This window comes from Anabrus simplex, chromosome 10 (assembly GCF_040414725.1).
Source record: "Anabrus simplex isolate iqAnaSimp1 chromosome 10, ASM4041472v1, whole genome shotgun sequence".
NCBI classification, from domain to species: domain Eukaryota; kingdom Metazoa; phylum Arthropoda; class Insecta; order Orthoptera; family Tettigoniidae; genus Anabrus; species Anabrus simplex.
In genome coordinates, this window is record NC_090274.1 from 16,341,567 (window position 1) to 16,364,086 (window position 22,520).

Sequence of the window (22,520 nt, forward strand, 5' to 3'; positions counted from 1 at the left end):
ACAAGATATTTTGTGTCCTAAATGTACTTTACATGAAAAATGTGTGCAGAAATTTTATTTGTGCTAGAGAAAATACAAAAGGAAGAGATTTAAGATTTCTAACCACTGTTACAGACGGAAACATGTTGAGTAACTTGATGTCGTGTCTCGATATGAAAATCACTCTTTAAACAAAATAAATCACTTCTATGTGAGATAATAAAAACTGTTACTAGTCAGAAGTTTTATTAAATGATTTGCTCCACTACAAGTTACAGAGACTCTGCCAATGGTGACCCTACTTGATATACAACTGCAGATATGAGCATTATGAATTTATTACACCTATGCTGGGTCAACTAACAACTGAGAGTTGTCTCAAAAATACTTTATTTCCCTGAATCCAAGACGACGTTTCTTTCTCAGAATCTCAAGTGAAGATCAAGTCATCTTGCATTCACGACTTAACAATAATGAATGCCACTGGAAGCTACCACAGTAAGCACGCTACTTCACTTCAACACCCCACCCCCCCACACGCATAAAACTCCTCCTTCAACATCTGCATCTTTATTATGTCTATAGGCTACATCGCTAGCCTCTGTGTAACATCGTTGGTTCTAGGGAAACAGTGAAGAGAGAATGACAGACTCACAGCGCAAGCAACCAGGCGAGCAACAATCCCCTGAATAAAAAAAAATTATAAAGGAAGTCTCTGTATTAGCCTCTAAAAAATGTTTCTCAAATCCACAGAATGGCATCAAAACATGCGAGCTTTCAAATTCTTAGAAAGGCCATGACTACTCAGCGGCAGAGATATAAGGCATCTGCTATATTAAAAATTTTACGGACAGCAGGAATATTTTTGTGATGGATCATCGTATTATAAAGACACATGGAACAGGTATTGCCGGCAAATTTTCAATGGGTTCTTGTCGATATTATGATGCCAATTTTAAGTTAATGGTTCAATGTTGTCCCTTAGGACCTTTTTAATGGGCCTGCCGTTTCTACAGACCGCCTGGCTAACATATTCTACGTTGTAGATATGTGCTAGTTACATAATATTAATACCTATTTGAGTCATTCCAAATTGAAATGTATATACTGTAAAACGTTTATTTAAATGTTCATTATTGTCAGGATAATTGCATGAATTACATCGGAGTTTAGCTTGACTATCGCATAGTGTTGCACGCGAGTAGTGTCGAGATTGGCGTGAAATTGCATGCGAGCACTGATTCCGTATGAAATCACAAACCTGTAGGCTATCGTACTGCAACCGAGTAGTAAGCACTGGTGTTAGATGATTATGAACGAACAGGAGAACACTACAAGTTCAAGAACACAGTGTTATGTCTTGTTTGTGGTAATAACACTGAAATAATACAATTTTGCAGACAATGTTTACGCGTCTGATATTGTTAATGCCCTGAGGGGAATATACTGAAATGTTATCATATTCATCTTTTACATAGTATTCTCCGCCCGGCTACTCATTCCTGCTACCGGGCTGACGAAAATTTCTGGGGAGAACACTTGTGGTTATTAAACATGCGAAAATGAAGAATAATTGTGTAGCCACAAGGAAATACGCCATAACTAAAGGCAATGTTTTGTGATAACATGAAGACAGAGGTCGCTCAAAATTGCATAATGTACAAAAAAAATGCATTCAGTGGCCTGCAACAAGGACGCTTTAAAGAAGCAGAAGATGAAATCGTGAGGTATGAGCAGGGAAAACTCAAGGGTGGAATGGCCATACCGCAGCACAATAAACTCCTTGACCTTCAACGCACTAGTATTCATTATACATCACTAGTCAGTGAAGTAAACGAAGCCAGCAAGCGAGACGTGCATCTAGCGGCAGCCAGTTGTACCCGGCGCTTAGTAAAAGTAACAGGATAATTCAAGAAGAAAAGGCTAAGAGTTGGGAAACATTCACTCAGAAATTGGAGGAAGACAGCAAAGGCAATATGAAATCATCATATAGCATAGTCAAAGCTAAGAGGAAATCAGTAGACTCGATAAAAGCACTAGAAGATGAAAATTATAACACAGTCAGGAAGGAAAGTGAAATCAGAGAGGTCCTGAAGGAACATTCTGATCACCTGTTGAATGGATCTGAGGAATGGCAGAGAGGCATTGAACCAGATGTAGAAGCCTACATAGAAGAACACCCCCCCATCACCTGGGTAGAAACAGAGGCAGCATTAAAAGCCATGCCACAGGAAAAATCACCAGGAATGAAGTAAATGCTGATAAGATCAAAGCTGCGGGACCACAAGGTTTACAATGGCTGTACAGAGTGCTAAATGCAGTGTGGAGAGATAACAAGATACCTCCAGACTGGAGCAATGCGTTATCATCCCGCTATTCAAGAAAGGGAATAGGCAAATACCCTCCAATTATAGAGGGATAACTCTCCTGTCACACAGATTAAAAATTCTTGAGAAAATCATATAGAAGAGATTACTAACAACCATAGAACCACAGCTGGAATCAGAACAGTACGGATTCAGAAGAAACAGATCGACTATAAACCTTATCTTCACTGCTTGAATGCTAATGGAAAAACACTTGGTGAAAGACAAGGACATGGATCATGATCCTCCTTGACAGTGTTACAAGACAAAAGATCTGGCAATGATTGAGGAAGAGAAAAGTGCCTGAAGGATTGATAAGCAAAATCCAGGTGCTGTACAAGAACTGTATCAACTGTGTGCGACATGGAGGGGGACCAGACGAAGAGTAGAGTCCAGCACGGAAATGTACTGTCCCCGCTAGTATTTATCACAATTATGGATGATATAACGAAGAGCATTAAGGAAACATCAGCTGAATTCAGTGAGTTGCTTTTGCTGATGATGTCATGATCTGGGGAGAAACTGAAGGACTGACAAAACTCAACACATGGATAACAAAGTTCCAGGAATTTAACCTCAAGATCAGCGAGATATAGAATGTCGTAACAGCAGTGAACAGAAATGATCGATCACCAAGCATCAAACTGGGAGACTACAAACTGAAAAGAGTAAACAATTTCCCATACCTAGATAGCAGAGTTTCAAAGAATAACCTAGCCACAAAAGAAATCACCCACAGGGTGCAAAAACGAGATCCATCTTCTACCAACAAGTAAGAACCCTCCTTTGGGATGAAAAGATCCTAAAGAAAGTAAAACTAACCATGTACAACAATATCTTCATACCAATCACAAAGAGAGACTCATCAAGATTTCAGGCATCAGAGATTAAATTCCTGATAACCACCATCCAGAAAACCAAGACGGATAAGTTAAGGGAGAAGCTGGGATTGAGTCATGTCTGCTAGAAAGAGTCCGAATATCACGGCTGCAGTGGTTCGGACATGTGAAGAGAATGGAACCTACGAGGACAGCTCGAATACAGCTGGAAAGAGAGGCAGATGGAGGGTTCAAAGACCTAGACCCCGTTGGAAAGATGTGGTCAAGACCGATATTGCAATCAAGGGAAGATCACTAGGTGATGTCATAAACAACAAGACATACATGAATAGAGGAGAGCGGAATTTACTGGTTATTGAACTCACGGAAATAAAGAAAAATTGTGCAGCTGCAAGAAAATATGGCGTAACTAATGCCAATGTTTGGCATTGGCGTGAACACAAAGATAGTCTAAAAATGTGTTACTGTACAAGGAAGGCATTCATATGATTTCACAAAGCACTTTTTAAGCCTGATTTCTTTTTTCTGAAGGAAACGTTGGGTGTTGTCTTGCATTCAACGTAGTCTAGGATTCGGAGAAATATGGTATACAGTTGCTGCTAGAGCTTCATATATTTTTAAATATTTAATCAATTTTATCGTTGAGCAAGTGTCGAGGATCTACTAATTGATGTTTATACTATTTTATAAAATGCTCAGTTTTATCCCTTTTGGATGTGCGCGTAAAATGGAGAGAGAATTCTGTATATTTGATACTTCACGTCCTGTGTCATGTAAATGTGCAGGAACCGTTGATTTTTCGTGCTCATGTAACTTTTTTTTAAATTGTATAAATAATGAAAATTACTACAAAACACCAAAATCATCAGAACATTCCTGTTACAAACTGCAAGATGATCAACAGGAACACCATGGCTGACACGATAACACAGGACACAGAAGGATGACTGATCTGAGCGGAGGATGAATGGACAGAAGTTGGAGAGGCTTCTTTCACTGACCCATTGGTAAAATGAATTAATAATGAGAAAGTGTCTGATCCCAGCAGTACATGCATCTATCATTCCATAAAAGAATCAATCCTACATCTCAAGCATGCAGAAATCACTAACTACAACAAGCACACAGTTTCAAGCCAAACTACTCTACATTAAACAAGGCATGGGGCACATTTAAAACTAACAATGGATCGTACTCTACGAGCTCCTCTTCGCACAATGGCCAGCCATCGTGTTCAAGTTCCTGTCTTTCCACAGTGAAACCTCATTAAGATGTTTTCTCGCTTAGCACGTCGCAAATTGAATCTATATAAAAATACCTCACTTATTGTATCAAGACTGTTCTCTATTACCGCTTAGTATAATCACATTTTTTTCCCCAGCCCTGAAAATGTTTTTTCTTGTCCTTTGTGAATCGAAGGTGATTTCCAACACAAATGAGAGCCCTCTTCGGAGGAAGCAGGTTGGGGAAAGCTGCATGATAACAAGAAAAGGCTTTGAATTTTTAAACTTCACAGGGAGTCAGCTGTTAGCCTCGGGGAAGTTTTAAGTTTTGCTTGTTGGTTAGCAGGTACATTGCTGAACAATCAGGTGAACTTATTACTGCTTGTATTTCACATTCCAGTCAGAAATGTATTCTCCACTGAGTTGTATAGTGAAGAGTACCTGTCGAGTGACAACCTACGTACAGATTAGAAACATAATCATTAGAAGCTGAGACGTGCTGCATGTTTGTTGTGATAAGAAGTTGCAAAATTGCTTATTAATGAAGACAAAATTAAAATCCTTCAGGAAATGAAGAGTTATCCATATCTTAAGCACACAGAATTGGTGCAAATTTTAAATATCGTTCCGCTGACCGACCGGACCGAACCAATGCCGGGTTCTGCTAAGTGTTGTCGTGTTCAAGATAGCAAACAAAGTCATTCTATTGAACATGGGTGAGTGTGACCTAAAGAGTAATTCAGGGTCGACAAGCGTGACCAGAAAAACAACGTCTAATCAAATACACTATGGATAATACATGCCACTTTGCGAGATATCGCAAGATATTGACTGCCAGCGCACCTAGCGGGACGGCCTTGAAACTGACTGTAGCAGTATACTACAGTATGAAATATGCCAAAAGTGCCAGGTTTCAAGTCATCTTTAACTGGAAAGTGGTTACAGGAGTACACGATTACATTATCGAGACCAGAACAGATGTTGCACCTTACATACATAAAGACATGGGAGGTTTTGGGATTGCCTATTACTATTTTGGTCCTAATGTAAGACTAGGAATTCCACGTTATCGTGTTAAAATGTTAAAACCGCAATTGTTTTATTTGCACAAGTTACATGTAAAAACCTTTGCATCATTTTGCACTCGTACCGACTTGGACATCAAACGTGTTTTCCAGCTAAGCTCAAGGTCACGAATAACCGTAAATTTGGAAGTTTTGATGATATTTTTTTTCTCTTTCCAATTTAATCACGATTAGTGATGGACATAATTGAATATAATGCATTTGAAAACTTGAGAATCGATATTTACATTAGAAACAATATTCTCGAGTTCAACATAAAGTCGATGTAGGTCATAGGCTTAATTTGCGCGGTACAAGATTTCCACAAACTGACTACGAACAGTATACCGAGGACCAAATTACAATGGAAGATTTAAAGAAAAAGGGATTTTGCCATCATGTTGGGTGCTTTTGTATCCAATGTGCTTTATTTTATTAGACGAGAGAATTAAAAAATACTTGTGGTCGACTGTTTGGCTTGATGTTATTAGGTTTTTCAAACAGTTTGACCGATCAAAGTTGCTGAACTGAAAGAAGTTTTCAGAGGAAACCGACGAAGTTTCCCCGGTAAAACTGAATGTAAAGTTGCGAGACTTTTAAGTCGCGTACCGGTAATTAATGTTTGAAGCCGGCCCCGCAGTCGAACTTGCCTGCCTCTCACCCAGAGCACCCAGGTTCGATTCCCAGCCAGGTCAGGCATTTTTACCTGGATATGAGGGTTGGTTCCAGGTTCACTCATTCGACGATTACCTTTAACTGAGATGCTATTTAATGGTGACATGGCGACCCCAGTCTAGAGGGCCAGGAATAACTGCCGAGAGGATTCGTCACACTGACCATGCGTCACCTCGTAATCTGCAGGCGTTTGGACCGAACAGCGGTCGCTCGGTAGGCGGAAGGCCCATTCGGGCTGTAGTTTGGTTTGGTTTAGGGGTGTTTGTAAGTTTTTAAGTATACATATTTCTTTTTTGTGATGTTTAGCCAAATTGTTCATGGTTCATTCATTCCCGGATTTTCCGTTTTCCCGTGTTGAACGTTTATTTACGGTGGTCCCTCCAAAAACGGAGAAACGACGTTGCACTGTATTATATATAAGGTATAGAACGTAAAATGCATGCATAAGTTATGAATTTCGTTATGGTCCGTATTGTCAATTGATCAGTATCAAAGGGCAGAGAAAGGACCATCTATTCAATACCATTAATGGTAAAGGCATGCATGGTGAAAAAAGTATGAAGTTTTTAAAATATCCCTTGTTGGAGAGCTTTTATTTGCATATTCATCACTATGTTCCCTTTCCTTGTTCCCCTGCAGTAACATCTTAAAGAGGTTTTACTGTATACGACCAAGTCCCTTTTCTCATTTAATGTTTATCTTATGTTTCTAGCTTTTACCACCTGTACTTATCTTTGAGAGCTGAAAATAAAGACTTGGAAAATACAATACTTAAAAGTTAAGGAACGGAGTGAAAGAATGGGACTATATTTTTAATCTTTTGGGATCAACCATTAATAGTAATGACTTCAACAGACCAGACATTCGCTGCAGATTAGCTCTTGATAAGGCAACAATGAGATCTTCAGATGTTCTGGCGTGTATGCACAGAATGGTGGAAGCAAAGTCAGACCATTTAAACAAAAAAAAGAATAGCAACAGCGTTGACACATTTGTGATATGGTGCTAGAGGAGCCTGGAAATAAACAAATAAGCGGGATATTCAGAAAATCAGACCAGTAAGGCCTTTAGCCGATTTACTTTGGGCACATGAGAAGTCTTACTTGATCGAGAAAATGCTAATGCCTGGACAAGTGAAGGAAACACGGAGATGAGCATGGCCAACAATGAGTTGGATAGACACCATCAAAGAGCAACAAAGTCATTACTGCAGGATTCAAAAAGAGGAACACTTGAAGGCACTCCAGCCATGCAGTCACCCAGAGTTGAAGAGTCAAGTTTGTCTTTTCCTTATTCCTGTGTTCGTCTTTTATTTTATTGTACAATTCCTACATGAAGACTAAAGAACTGTCTAGACGGCCCCTCAATGAATGCTGATACCTGCCCTCCAGACGAAGCTGGAATGCTCATTGAGGGGCAGAAAAACATGGATGTAGAAGAACCTGGATTGATCACAAGAGAGCACGTCCATGTAGAGATTGTCCTAGTCTGGCCTGTCGTGTTATGTATTACTATCCTTCTATAAATTATTTAATCAATAAACACTTACCTGACACACGTGAAATGCCTTGTACACAAAGGGTCTACACGTACCTGACAAGCTCAGGTTATTCACGAAATCCCTGAAGTCTGAAGAGTCCATGTTGTCATCAGACTCGTCAAGGATCTGTTGTAGGAGCTCAGCCTTGTCCCCTGACAAGACAGGGTCCAAGAGGGGATTGATGAGCCGGTCCACGTTGTTGCTGGATGTCTCCATTTGATTCAACGTGTTGTTGACAAAATTTTTCGGGTTTGTATCTATAACTACAGGAATGTTGTGCTCCAGGGATGAGCGCTGCCTCTTCCGTGATCGTCCTGTGGAATAACACAAGATAACAAAGTAAGTAAAACAAAGACTGTAGAAATGACTATGAACAAATTCAACATCTATGTAGAAGGTATCAAATTACAATTACAATCACCTTCCAACCTCAAGTACCTCAGAAGAACAATCTCAACAAAAAGAAGAAAAAGAAAACAAGGTCAAGCAGGAAACACTCGACAGGACCCAGAAATATCTAAGACAAAATTCTAAAAGAATTCAGTTATTATATTAGGTCCACTATTTAACATATTTCTGCCATTAATTTTTATTATTATTACTTGTAAGGACCCAGAAAGCGTGCAACTTTTACAACTGCATACCTGCCAACTTTCAGAAAGAGAAATCCAGAAGATCCTAAAGCAGAAAAATTTTAACATGCGCATGCGTCACAAAGTCTTGAGACATAGTGAAAAGGGACGGCAAGGAGGGAGATTACAAACAATACTAATACCAGTCAAATACATATTATATTCACCCCTGAAATTAAATACTTACACAAATTTACATATTGTTGAATGCTCACCTGTTTTCACTTAACAATGGGAACAATTCAGACAATACACAGTGCTTTTCTGCAATTTAAACTTGCGGGTCGAAAAATGAATGTCACCGTCAAGATTAAACTAAACATGCATTTACGAAATTCTGTCAGGTTCACAGTATGCAGGCTATTATCCATCACAGGTTGGAGAGGACAGATGGAGATGAGTTGCTTTCTTTGCTTTCTTCAGAAATTCTGGAGGAAAACTACTCTAATAACATGGACCAGTACTGGTTTTCAAAACAGAAATAGAATCCAGAATTTCATTTGACACTGAGGACCTAAACTGATTTCGGTTCTTTTTCACCAAGGTGAACACACGTTCACACTCAACATTGCCGTGTGGTAGAGTCAGAACAGAAAGCATTAGCCTGGATATCCTATCATACTTAGGAACACCAAAAGCTCCACGAATGTTCACCAAGCGAGACCATTTGGTACCATCTGTCAAAGTCTCACTCTCAACAGTAGCACAGTCATCAATCTGAAGAGCTACATATTGGTTCTGAAGCACATTCGTTGCACGTTCAGCCGACTCACTGCCCTACTTCGGCAGCAATGGTGGAAATCTTACCATAAAGAAGAAAACTGGGCATCTTTAATTTTTGAAACATCTGCAAACTTAGCTTGTTTCAGTACATCATTGAGATGGAACTTGTTAATAATATAATCACATGCTATGCAGAAGTAATCCCTGGCAGATGAAAAGAATGTTGATTTATCTCTTTTTTTTTTTTTTAATTTAAACATAAGAGTTTCATTTTTGGTCCGTATTGAACTGAGAATGGAAGATAGGAAAAACTAGAAAGGTTCCACCTTTTCAATACAAAAATGTTATAGGTTTATTTATAACATGTATTTGCACTTGGGACTAGTTTCGACGCTGTGTTGGCGTCATCATCAGCCAAAAAATGGGAAAATAGGCCAGTGTGTAGGCATTCATATTACACAAGGTGTTACATTAAACAATACAAATCTTGCAAGGAACTCTTGAACTCTTCTCAGAAGATCTCTTAAGGTTTCACTTTACTTTGTCCTGCCTGCTGGCTCTTCAGAAATGTGTGCGCGTGTGTTTTATACTCAGGAATCATTCAAGAAGAATATTTTCGCACTGCAAGATGTGTGGTTAAGGTTATTTTTTAACATGTATAACTTTTGCTTTCTCAACGATTCATTTGTTTCTATATCTCCTTGCAAGATTTGTATTGTTTAATGTAACACCTTGTGTAATATGAATGCCTACACACTGGCCTATTTTCCCATTTTTTGGCTGATGATGACGCCAACACAGCGTCGAAACTAGTCCCAAGTGCAAATACATGATTTATCTCTATCGTTAAGTTTCCCCACCAAGTTCACTGTCGTAACGCCAATGACCAGCTCATCATTGATCTTTGATTCTCAATAGAATGGTATGGAACTTTTAATAAAAGGGAATTTTTGATCACTTTTGGTTTAACAAATCTGGAAAGCAGTTGCTTAACAGGTTCGTCATTAGTTCTAGGAGTTTATGGATGTGAGAGGAAGCACTCTGAAGTGTAGAATCGAGATTCTCAAATAAAGGAATGATGGCATACAGGAAGATGCAGTATGCCTTATTTAAGCCCGATGACAGAACCATAAAAAAAAGTTCAAGATTTTAAATAATGTTCTTATTCTTTAGCACAGGAGTATCATATTTTGAGGCACATGCAAATGTTTTGGAGTGACCAATTCTAACAACTCGGTAACTTTGCTCTTTTCATGGTCTTTGGAACTACCAGGCTCGGTTTTTTGGATCGTAAATGATATTTTCCATAGCTGAAGAAAATGGTTCGCGTTGCATGTAACCAACGAGTTCACTTCTTGAATCAGTAGCCATTTCTTTCCAAATGTGCGTGGTTTTCGTGCGAGCATAGCCATATTTTTTTGCAATTTCTGAACCTGGAAATATTTTCTTAAACAGAGCACCAGCAGCAGCTAACTGGATTTTATGTTCAATTAAAAATGAAGTGAACAAGCATTCCACTATTGGTACATCAAGGTTGGCTCCAGAAGGAGTAAAAAAACAAATTAATTTTCTGGCTGCCATCCTTTAATTTTGTATTGGAGACATGTTTAACAGATTGAATGTGATTTACCAGTACTAATTCTGTTCTTCCTCCGTGAGAAACATTTATATCACAAGAGCACATGGAACAGAATGCAGATGTTTCGCCTTTCCATGATCGTATGAAACAGCAGAAGATGCCTCACTGAAAGATTGATAATACCGTTTCTTAGTTGAACTCATTACAAACACCACTAAAATACTAAACCGCGTACAAATTCGTTACACAATTCCATGAGTTTCAGAACTACCGCCAATGTTACACCCACACACAAACAAAGCCTTTCACACGATACGAAGGACGACGCAGTTACTAAAGCTGTTGTATATAAATTCACAGCCTGCTACTTTTCACTGATTTCTTTTCTCCAAAATCACAGCGTGTTACTTGTTTGGGAACATCTCAGTGAATGAAGTAGCAATTGAGGTCAAACAGGTGATAATAGCATGGTGATAATCGATAATGTGATTATCGATACAATTACCGGTCAATTTTCAAACATTGCTTCTCGTATTACCAGCTACTATCGAAAGTCAAACAAATCAGATTTGACTGCAGAAAGCGAAAACAAGCGAGGATATTCAAAATCCGTACAATATTGTTCATCCGTACAACCGTAAAACACATTCAAAATTCGTATACTTTACGGAAAAACCAGAATACTTGGCAGGTATGCAACTGAGTCAGAATCCTACCTTGGGACAGCGAAATATCCCAGAAATGTAGGATGCTATAAGGTTTGTTTTATCACCTATTCAATACATATAAATTTTATAAATTAAGAATTTATTATTGATTCCACTTGAGACATGTTTCGCCCTTCATTGAGGGCATCATCAGTCAAATTATCACCTCAAGGCAAAAAATCAGGTACCTGGTTAGTAGTTGACATGTACAAATTAATACATATTATTAATACACATACAAAAATTAAGTATGGGAAATAGTTGTACAAAAATGATGGTTGAACATATAGGTTTATAGATGAGAAGTCAGCACTAATGCGTAAAATTAAAATAGTAGAGTTCGGCAGTGGTGCTCTGGAGAACAGTTGACGCAATCATAGGAAAATATAAAGTTTAAAGATATTTACTTGCAAATACAATAGAAGAGGCTAAATTTCAAATTGAACAACTAGAAATTATAGCTAAAAAAATGGGATTACAAATTTCATTTGAAAAAACAGAAATGATGCCAACTTTTAAAGTTGATTTACCAGTTATTCAGCTGAACAGTAATAAAGAGATTAAAATTGTTCAGAAATTCAAATATCTTGGGGAAATAATAACATGGAACACAAATGAAAAAGAAGCAATAGAACACAGAACAACTAAATTTAAACAAGCACAAAGACTTACCTGGCCAACCTATAAAAAAGAATCTCTTTCGATAAACGCTAAGCTGAAACACTATAATTCCATAGTTAAACCAGAGGCAACCTATGCTAGTGAAACTTTATTCAAATTAAATGTAAAATCTACAACAGACAAATCACAGAAAACTGAGAGAAGAATTCTTAGAACAATTATTAATAAAAAACACCAAGTTGATGGACAGTGGAGATTGTTGCCTAACAACATTGTCTATCGTGAATGTGAATCAATAATATCTACAATGCGTAAAAGAAGAATTTCCTTTTTCTGTCACATATCAAGATTAGCAGACACCAGGATATTGAAACAACTATTCGATTACTTTTTGAAGAATAAAATCAATAATAATTGGTTCAAAGAAGTTCAGGACGATTTGGAAGAATTGGGTATAACTCGGCAACAAATCAAAGACAGAAAAGAGAAGAGGATTTTGAAGAACAAAAGCATAAGTCTCAAACTAAAAGCAGTTGAACGGAAACAATATACTATATCGGACACACAAAGGGCTTCCAGGTCGGAGAGGATGAAAAAGTTCTGGGAGAAGAAGAAGAAGAAATTAACTCAAATGTATTGATTTCAGTGCTCCAATGTGGGCGTAAAATATGTAAATAAATAAATAAATAACAATTAAGGGAGAAAAGGTGTAGTGTTCGGCGTCAATGTTCGTAACCAAAAATTAATGTCAAAGGTTGGTAACTATACAGTATTTACATTGTTCAATTGAACAGTTGAGATAAAGTTTTAAAAATATTTACATTATAACATTCAGCGTAAATGTTTGTAATAAAAAATAATGTCAATGGTTGGTAACTACCGTATTTCACGGCATAATCGTCGCCACCGCGTAATCGTCGCATCCTTTATTTTCAATACAAAAATCGGACTTTAAACCTTTAATTACATAATCGTCGCACGTCGAAATTTTGTTCACTAATCTGGTTAAAAGGTAAATGGAACTGCAACGTAAGTTGCACATGAATGCGCAATTTAAATACGTGTATGGTTTATGGGCAATTTGGCAACACAGTCACGTTTGCGAAATGTTGCACAACGTATAAATAAATAATACCGGTATATGTACGACGCATGGCTTACCGGTAGACTATCGGCAGCTTGACAACGTGATCACGAGACAGTGTACTATTTATTCACCACCTACATATTATGCTTATCGGTAGGCTATCGGCAGTTTGACAACGTGGTCGCGAGACAGTGTACTATTTATTCACCACCTACATATTATGAGTTCCCATTTGAAATACGTAAGGCTGTAAGTTATCGCTCATCGGCAACGTCGCGAAGAAATACCGGCTAGGTAGGTTGAATGGACCTCGAACCAGCCCTCAGATACAGGTAAAATTCCCTGAACCGGCCGTGAAATGAACCCGAGGCCTCCGTGTAAGAGGCAAGCATGCTACCCCTACACCATGGGGCCGGCTCCTGTGTGATTGCGCATGAAGTGAAATCCAAGACGATAACGCAGATTTCCACGGAATTATTCAGCCGAATTATTTACGATGTCTCAGTTGTCATCGCTAGACTCTTATCTTACTACTACGTCATAAGTGTCCGGGCATGGGATGAAAACTTTTATCCAAGCAGTCAAGATAATTATTATCCAATGCTATTAAAGTTTTATTTTATAAACTCGTCAGTAATGTAATGTAAAATCATCAATAACTGGGAAGAAATATTAACCTAATTACCGTATGTTTAAAAGAAATTGAAAAAAATGAATGTTTGTTACTGACGTCTCGGAATACAGTCAACTATACAGTAGATCTACACCGCGCTAGCTAGAGCTCCGGTTTGCATGCTTTGCGCAAGCGCAGTAGTGTGTCGCAACCAACGAGCTAAACTGATAAATTGTTGCATGCTTCCTTGCTGCCTAACAGTATTGGCTGCTCTGGAATGGACAGATCACAGATGCATTTATTTGTTTCAGATTTACGTGATTACTGTAGACATGTGTGCGTGAGAATTTAAGTTTTTAATTTGTGTTTTGGGTGTTTGCAGAAATAATTTGTTTTAATAGTGAACAATTACGGAAAGTCATTTATATCGCAAAACATTAACGTGTGAAGCATTTATAAGCGATTATGGGTAAATATAGAAACTATTCTGCGGGCTTCAAGCTAAGCGTAATTGCCTTCGCTGAACAGCACGGGAACAGAGCTGCAGAAAGAAAATTTTCTGTGAGTGAAAAGTTGGTGCGTGACTGGCGGAAAGTAAAAAAAAAACAAGCTAAAAAGCACAAACCCTTCTAGACGCGCGTTTAGAGGTCCTGAAACAGGGAAGTTTCCTATAATTGACGAAGAAGTGTTTAGGTACGTCAGTGAAATACGTAACTATGGCTGCAGTGTATCATATGAAATGTTACAAATTAAGGGACAGGAGGTAGCGCGCAAACACAACATACCGGTAACTCAGTTTAAGGCGACTCGTGGGTGGATTAAGGGGTTCATGCGACGACACAATCTGTCAGTGCGAAGGAGAACAACACTAAGCCAAAAGTTGCCTGTTGATTACACGGACAAGATTGTAAATTTTCACCGATTTGTCATACGTTTGCGCAAGGAAACTTCGTACTTGCTTTCTCAAATCGGTAATGCCGATCGGACTCCAATCTTTTTTGATATGCCTCGCAACAGCACTATTGCGCTAAAAGGATCACGGAGTGTATTAATGAAAACCAGCGGTAGTGAGAAGTTGCGATGCACGGCAATGCTAGCCATTACAGCTGACGGGAGAAAGTTGCCGCCTTACATCATTTTAAAGAGGAAAACGATGCCTAAGAATATACAGTTTCCCCGTGGAATTCATGTACGAGTGCAACCAAAGGGTTGGATGGATGTAGAACTCATGCTGGACTGGGTTAAAACTGTGTGGAATAGAAGACCTGGTGCACTACTAAAACAACCAGCTCTGCTTGTTTTAGATAGTTTCCGAGGTCACCTCGTGAACGAAGTGAAGCAAATTCTCACTACAAATAAGACACGACAGATAGTCATTCCTGGTGGTCTAACATCTGCTTTGCAGCCACTAGACGTATGTGTTAATAAACCCTTTAAAGACCACTTACGTCGATTTTACAACGAGTGGATGATGAGCGGCGATCAGCAATTGACGCCCGCCGGAAATATCAGGCGTCCACCCTTGGACTTGTCTATGCTCGTGGGTGAAAAAGAGTTGGGATCTTATACCACCTGAACTAGTCTCCAAGAGCTTCAAAAGGACTGGGATTTCGAATGCACTAGACGGTTCCGAAGATGACGCAGTGTGGCAGGGAGACGAAGAATCTGATACTGGTATTGACAGAGGCGAGGACGGCGCATCAGATAGGGAAACCTGCGATAGCGACACCTAAGATTTGGAATAAATTGCGTACCGCTAAGTCCGCATTTCACAACAAAGCGATAATTTTTTGCAAGTGTAATATTTTAACTTTAATACTCAAATTAATGACAAATTAACTTAATATGTTCATTTTTATTTTCAGATTGGAAAAACGTTCGCCGAATTGTTGCGAAAAATTATGAATTTTGTTTTAGACTATTTTAATTATTTTGATGTATAAACGCGAGTATTACGTGAATCTTAAATTTGTATCAAATACAATTTAGTTATAAATACATTTTTTGAGTAATACAAATACTGGTATTAAATATTCATCGTATAATGGTCGCACCCTACAATTTTTTTCGAAAATTTTGGTATAAAAAGTGCGACGATTATGCCGTGAAATACGGTATATAGTAATTACATTATCTAATTGAACAGTTGAGATTTACAATTATATACATAATTACACAAGAGCAGCTTGATAAAAAATTCTAGTACCAAGTGCGTCCTGATGTTTTAGAGGTTGGAAGAAGGAATTAGCATTTATCTCAACTGTTCAATTAGATAATGTAAATACTGTATAGTTACCAACCTTTGACATTAATTTTTGGTTACAAACATTGACGCCGAACACTACACCTTTTCTCCCTTAATTGTTATAATGTAAATATCTTTAAACTTTATATTTTCCTATGATTGCGTCAACTGTTCTCCAGAGCACCACTGCCGAACTCTACTATTTTAATTTTACGCATTGGTGCTGACTTCTCATCTATAAACCTATATGTTCAACCATCACTTTTGTACAACTATTTACCATACTTAATTTTTGTATGTGTATTAATAATATGTATTAATTTGTACATGTCAACTACTAACCAGGTACCTGATTTTTTGCCTTGAGGTGATAATTTGACTGATGATGCCCTCAATGAAGGGCGAAACATGTCTCAAGTGGAATCAATAATAAATTCCTAATTTATAAAATTTATATGTATTGAATAGGTGATAAAACAAACCTTATAGCATTCTACATTCAGTATCTTCAATACGGATAACAATGATTTTTATCACTTGCAACATCCCAGAAAGCCACACACCCCATGTATATTATTATTAATAAATACATCGCAATTGGGAAATATTCCAGTGGCAACGAACACTTACAGTAGTGTGATCATAAAGTGAAGCTGAAACATAATTACCCAACTACTACTACTACTACTACTACTACTACTACTACTACTACTACTACTACTACTACTACTACAACAACAAGAGTCAAACAAGCAATTCCATAGAAAGAAAATATTACAAGAAATGCTACTACTTTATAACATTCTAAGTCCAGCATCATATACAAATTCATACGTACGTACAGTACCTTAAGTATTTTAAAATTTTACACTGTGACCTCCAGTAGATTGAGCGATCCAATTATTATTATTATTATTGAGAATTCAAATATCTACTAAATACAGAATTCAAGGAACAAAAACAAGATTCATCAGAAATGTGAATTAAAAGACTAGAAGGGGCAAAATAAAAAAATAAAAAAGCGAATAGGAAGGTTCCTATTGCCAGTGTTATAAAGCAGTGGTAACCTATGGACTATGTGAGAAATGCAAGAAAATATTTCAACCTCAAAATGAAAGGAGAAAGGCCAAGTGGAAGACCAAGGAAATGTTAGATAGAGATAGTGAAATCGGAGTGAGGGAAAGGATTCATGTGGCAAGTTGTCCAAGGAAAAAGTGGTGAGCTCTCGTATACCACACCCGGAAGATGCTGTCTCTATGAATTCTGAATAGACAAACAATTGGAAAACACAGATTAATGCATCGCAGTAAAGTTCACAAACCAAGGGTTGAATTCTATGAAACAAGGAGCAAAGTAATGGAATGGAATCAGCTAAATTGCCAGGAACTGCACAAGAAGACATTCAAAGATCTATACATCTGAAATTCTGAAATTCACGAATGGAAACAACAAGAATAACTTGGACCAAAGAGAGATAAAAGGCCTGGCAGGGAAGAATAAACAAAATATGGGCACAAATGCCTCCTAAATACTTTGTGTGGACTCGAACTCACACAGGACAGAAGAAAATACTTTATACAAAAAAAACACTGCATGCCAATTAGCAGACAGGGTTTGATTAAATCTTGTTGCTAGGTAGACAATTGCCCGATGTGATCACAGTGTTGCCAGATACAAAAATACTGGATCCATTAGCTTGCTAAAACTTCAAGTAACGCAAACACACACAACTACAAAGGGGACCCAAAAATAACTGGAATAGCATGAGATGTTGATTCCCATGTCCAATAACGGTCCATTTATATTGGTATTGGAATAACATTGCCGTAGGCGAAGCTTGTGTAGTATGCATTTCTGCTGCTAGGCGTGTATAGCGCAACTCGTTGCCAATTCAGTGCTGCCTGTGTTGTGGACCTGGCTTGTTCCGTTTATTTGCAGTGATTGTTTTTGCTAGTGCTGTTTTTTCTTGTTTTGTTTTTTATGATAAGTTTAAGTGAACAACGTGCAAACCTTTTATTGGGAGGTTTTAAAAAGACTGCGCAACAGTATTCGTCAACAAAAAAAATGCCAGATTTGTGGCAGACAGGAGACTGGTTCGCCTACCACGACAACACACCTGCATACACAGCCATCTCTGTTGGACAGTTTTTGGCTAAAAACGAAATGGTCCCGCTGCTCCACGCATGACCTGGCTTCGTGCGACTTTTTCTTATTTCCACGCATGAAAAGGGGCATGAAAGGACACTGATTTGACAACACTGAAGAGGTCAAGGAAAAAACGAGGGAAGAGCTGTCAGCCATTTCTAATAACTACAAATTTTTTTTCGAACAGTGGAAGCATCGGTGGGACAAATGTATTAGTAGTAATGGAGAATAGTTTGAAGGGGATAAGTTTCTTTTGTAAAAAAATTTGAAAATATATACCTTTTAAAAAATAATTCCGTTTATTTTGGGTACCCCTCGTATACTGGATGAGGTAAGCAAAGGTGTGGAAAAAAAAAAAGAGAACAAGTAAACAAATGCACTTGTCTTTGTTGGTATCATGGAAGAAGATGGACCCCAAAGTACAGGCAAAGTTAAATCTCTAGTAGACAAGAGTTTGGAAAGATGGGATTAAGAATTAGAAAAAATAAAGACACTTGGTTTAGTGATAAGCAGGAAAATTGGATCAGTCCACCTGAACAAAATATGCCTCGATGCCACACAATATTCTTAAAAATGTTCCTTCGAACACTCTCAAGAGCCTGACAATAACGGGAGTGTGTGGAAACAAACGATTTGTCAAGTCAAGGACCAACTGAGACTGTAACGAAGAATTATTTATGAAACAATTAATTGTTAAAACAAACCTTTTGTTGAATTTTTAAGCCATCATTTTTTGTTCATATTTTAAGAATGAAATGAATGTAATACTAATTCTTGTCGGACACATGACAATACAGTAAAACTTCATGGAGAGTCAGCTAAAAGCCAATTTCATGAGCTGACAATCCTTGTTCAACTTATGACAACACAGACTTACCTATTTTATCGGACGGTCTATACGAGAACTTGATTGGCTCGCTGCAGTCACCATCTGTTGGCCGATACAACTGTAGGAACACCTCTCTGGTATCCTCAATTTCAAGGTCCCGGTAAGGCGGGGTCTTGAATACGATTGCGTACTGGTGATGGACGTCAAGTTCTGAAAACTTCCCGTAGTCACACCAAATCTCGTTGTCCTCATCGTCGACTTCAAAAAACTTTATTTTAATGTTTTCTGAAATACAAGTTTTAAAAATCTATGATATTTTTTGTGGTAGTTTTATGTTGCAACTACTCCAGTCAGGTCTTATCACGATCATGGGATAGGAAATGACTGCGACAGGGAACAGCCTGGTATGAAAATGAGAAACATAGAAAACCATTTTCAGATTTATCAATGGTGAGATTTAAACCCACAATCTCCCATATGCAAACCGACAGCTACGTGACAAGAACCGCACTGCGAATTCATTCCATAAATCAATTATAACACTCTTCAACAAAATAATTCAAGTTTACATTCCAAAGACAAATAGTTCAAAGAATGTATAAAAACATGCAAAATTAATTACTGTTTTACAGATGTCATTCAAACAATCTTTCTGATTTAACTTCCTCTACCTTTCACGGCCTCCTCCTATATCAAACAGTCTTAAAACAGAAATAACTGGCTCAGAACAGACAATTCTAATGGATCGTGTCAAGATTCAGAGCACGGAAAATAACCAAGGCAGAAGGTTTTGTCAGGTGTGGGAGAAGCAGCAAAAGAAGATCATGAGAGATTCAATAAGGATAGCAATTTATAGTCACTTTCCACATTGAATGTGTAAAGCTACATTTAGATGTTTCATTTTCCCAAACCTCTCTGCATACAATAATGAATGCTTCAAGTTGCATGCATCAAGCTTTTTGCCTCTTTGGTCGTATTTATCGTTTTAAAAGAAAGTACAACTGTCAACCATCCTTTATTAACACCAATCAGAAGGAAAAAGAAAGAGGTCTGACAGTTCAAAAAATGAAAGTACAGGCAAAAGAAAGACAACGGCCGGGAAGGGCATCAAAATGAGACTCCCTTCAGCAATCCATGCTCCAAAATTAAGAGCCTGTAGGAACAGGCAGGGGATACTGGAAAGGAGGAATCGAGCCTCTTTCCCTTTACACCTGTTAAGAGGTGCATGGAGTAGTACAGGGAAACGTATTCTAAATCACTTAAGTGAGCAGTTGTTGCCGCTGCTTCTATCATAATAAAAGTAATCAAAAAAGATGGATGTCAGTTTTCCTGTGTATTAGAAAAAGGAGTATCCTTATGAGGCCGGAACTCATAGCTGTCATGTCAGCAAACGATCTGGAAATACTGCTATTACCTACTGGACCGTGCAGAAAAAGAAATAAGATACTATTATGAGGGGAGCTATTTCGGTCTTCATATTTAAAAGTAAAATACGCGATGAATGTAAGCTTACAGTTTTATTTTGCTAGTTTGCTTTACGTCGCACGGACACAGATGATACATCTCATAGCGACGATGGGACAGGAAAGGCCTAGGAGTGGGAAAGAAGCGACCATGGCATTAATTAAGGTACAGCTGCAGCATTTGCCTGGTGTGAAATTGGGAAACCACGGAAAACCATCGTCAGGGCTTCCTACAGTGCGGTTCGAACCCACTATCTCCCGGATGCAAGCTCACAGCTGCGCAACCCTAACCAGAAACAGAGATTCCCATTCAGTACAGGGAACACGTTCTACTACAGGTGCCTGGTTGTGTGCATGCTTCAGTCTGCCTCTGGCTGCCTACAGCTTGCAGCAAGAAAAGATAAAATAATATACGCTTCGCATTTCCTGGCTTACAATAGTTCACCTTTAGGTGGAACATGGGATCAAGCAAGAGTAAAATTCTTAAAGACTTTGGGCTAAATCAGGATCCTCTTGTATTCTGTGCAGTACTTACTTTTTCCCACTTTTTCCACAAGTATAAAAACTTCTTCACCACCCATACAGCTGCTAACATGCTTGTCGATGCGACAAATCTTCAACTCCCCGGTCAGGGCACTCTCTGGAACAACATACAGTAACGTGCAATAAGGGCAAGACAAGACACTTAATTCTTTATCTCAGAATGAGCCATTTGCCAAATACGGTGAACCCAGTGATCTGTGATAACACTCCCAGCACCCACTTAAGTTTTAATTACATGTTTGATAGAGGATGACAATTTTCCAAACATCCCATCACACTCCAGGCAGTTCCAGTTGCAAGAATTGCTTATCTACTGTACTTTGTATCCGCCTTCAAACTCTATTATAACTTGGCCAGCTCTTGGCCAAGAACTAGAAAGTTGGATTTTTGTGAAGCCAATACAATTATTCATTTTCCCTCCTTTAAGGTGGCCCTGACAGAACAACAGAACCACTGACTCGAGTGTAATGAACATTTATACACAGATAACAGAGCTCACTTCACAAGGTACAGAGGAAGAAAACTTTTCTACACTATAAGTCTTCAACTTTTAACTAAAGGTACATTTATGATTAAAGTAGATTTCATATTAGCACACACTGAGAAAAATGCGCAGATTACAACACAACCAAACCTTCCTAGTCAATTGGTTCAAGTTACAAAACAAACTTTTTTTTTTCTTCTTTCAAATGACATAATCAAGAAAAAATGTGATTAACTTTCTCTCTTTTCTTGTCTCAAACAATACAACTAATACTGAACAAACAACAACCTACAAACATTTTCCAATAATTCCCAACTGATTAGTGCAGTAGTTTTTGACATAATGCACCTTATTCCTAACAGGAAGAAAGAGAATAGAAGCTTCTGAAATGTGGAGTTACAGTATGATTCACATATGAAGAGATACTGAATTGAGGAGAATGATTTTATGAAATTAGACCAGACAAAAGGAGACGCCAAGGAATTGTTCACATGTATCTGAGCGAAGTGTAGAATGTAAGAACTGTAGGGATAAGACCAGTACATGAATATGACAAGCACGTTAAGAGTAGTGAAAAATGAAGTATTTATATAACAATGACTAGGTCAGCTGCACCACATGATGCTAACAACACCAACACCAACTACTACTACTAAACAGAAGATACTCACTCATATTGTTGATAGTCCGTGAGAACACAGGTTTGCATATCGAGTGGTAGTAACCATTTTCATCGATGCGGAAGGCTTCAAAACAAAGTGTCACACTATTGAGGTTCATTTTTTTAGCCTCCTGCTCAGCTTCCTGACGAATCTGTATAAGACAAAACCCAGAATTATTATCCAGCAAAATGGTCAGACAAACACACCATACAGAGAACCCTGCCAAGTTTACAAGGGGAAACCGGATGAGAGACAACACTTGAAAACTGCTCCTCAGCTTGCATTTGGGAGATAATGGGTTTGAATCCCACACCGGCAAACCTGAAGAGGATTTTCGGTGGTTTCCTGTATTCATGCCAGACAAATGCTGGGGTTGAACCTTAACCACTCAAGCCGGACTATACTTGTTCAGACGGTTCGATGTGGCCAGTACACATGGCCAAGTCACTTGGTGCCACAGTAAAGTAGCTCCTAACTTTTGCTCAATCAGTTCCGGTTAGG

General features: G+C 38.2%; 1 protein-coding gene across 4 annotated transcripts in view; it reads right to left on the reverse strand.

The window, feature by feature from the left end:
• Positions 1-22,520, reverse strand: part of Rel (Relish) — a 116,895-nt gene that overhangs the window by 54,270 nt on the left and 40,105 nt on the right. For all 4 annotated transcript variants that reach the window (XM_067154664.2, XM_067154663.2, XM_067154666.2 and 1 more), the window contains 4 exons: positions 22,029-22,170; positions 20,866-20,970; positions 18,916-19,152; positions 7,740-8,000 (listed from right to left, as the gene is read on the reverse strand). In XM_067154664.2, coding sequence (XP_067010765.2) covers positions 7,740-8,000; positions 18,916-19,152; positions 20,866-20,970; positions 22,029-22,170 — 745 coding nt within the window. The remainder of the gene's footprint in view (positions 1-7,739; positions 8,001-18,915; positions 19,153-20,865; positions 20,971-22,028; positions 22,171-22,520) is intronic.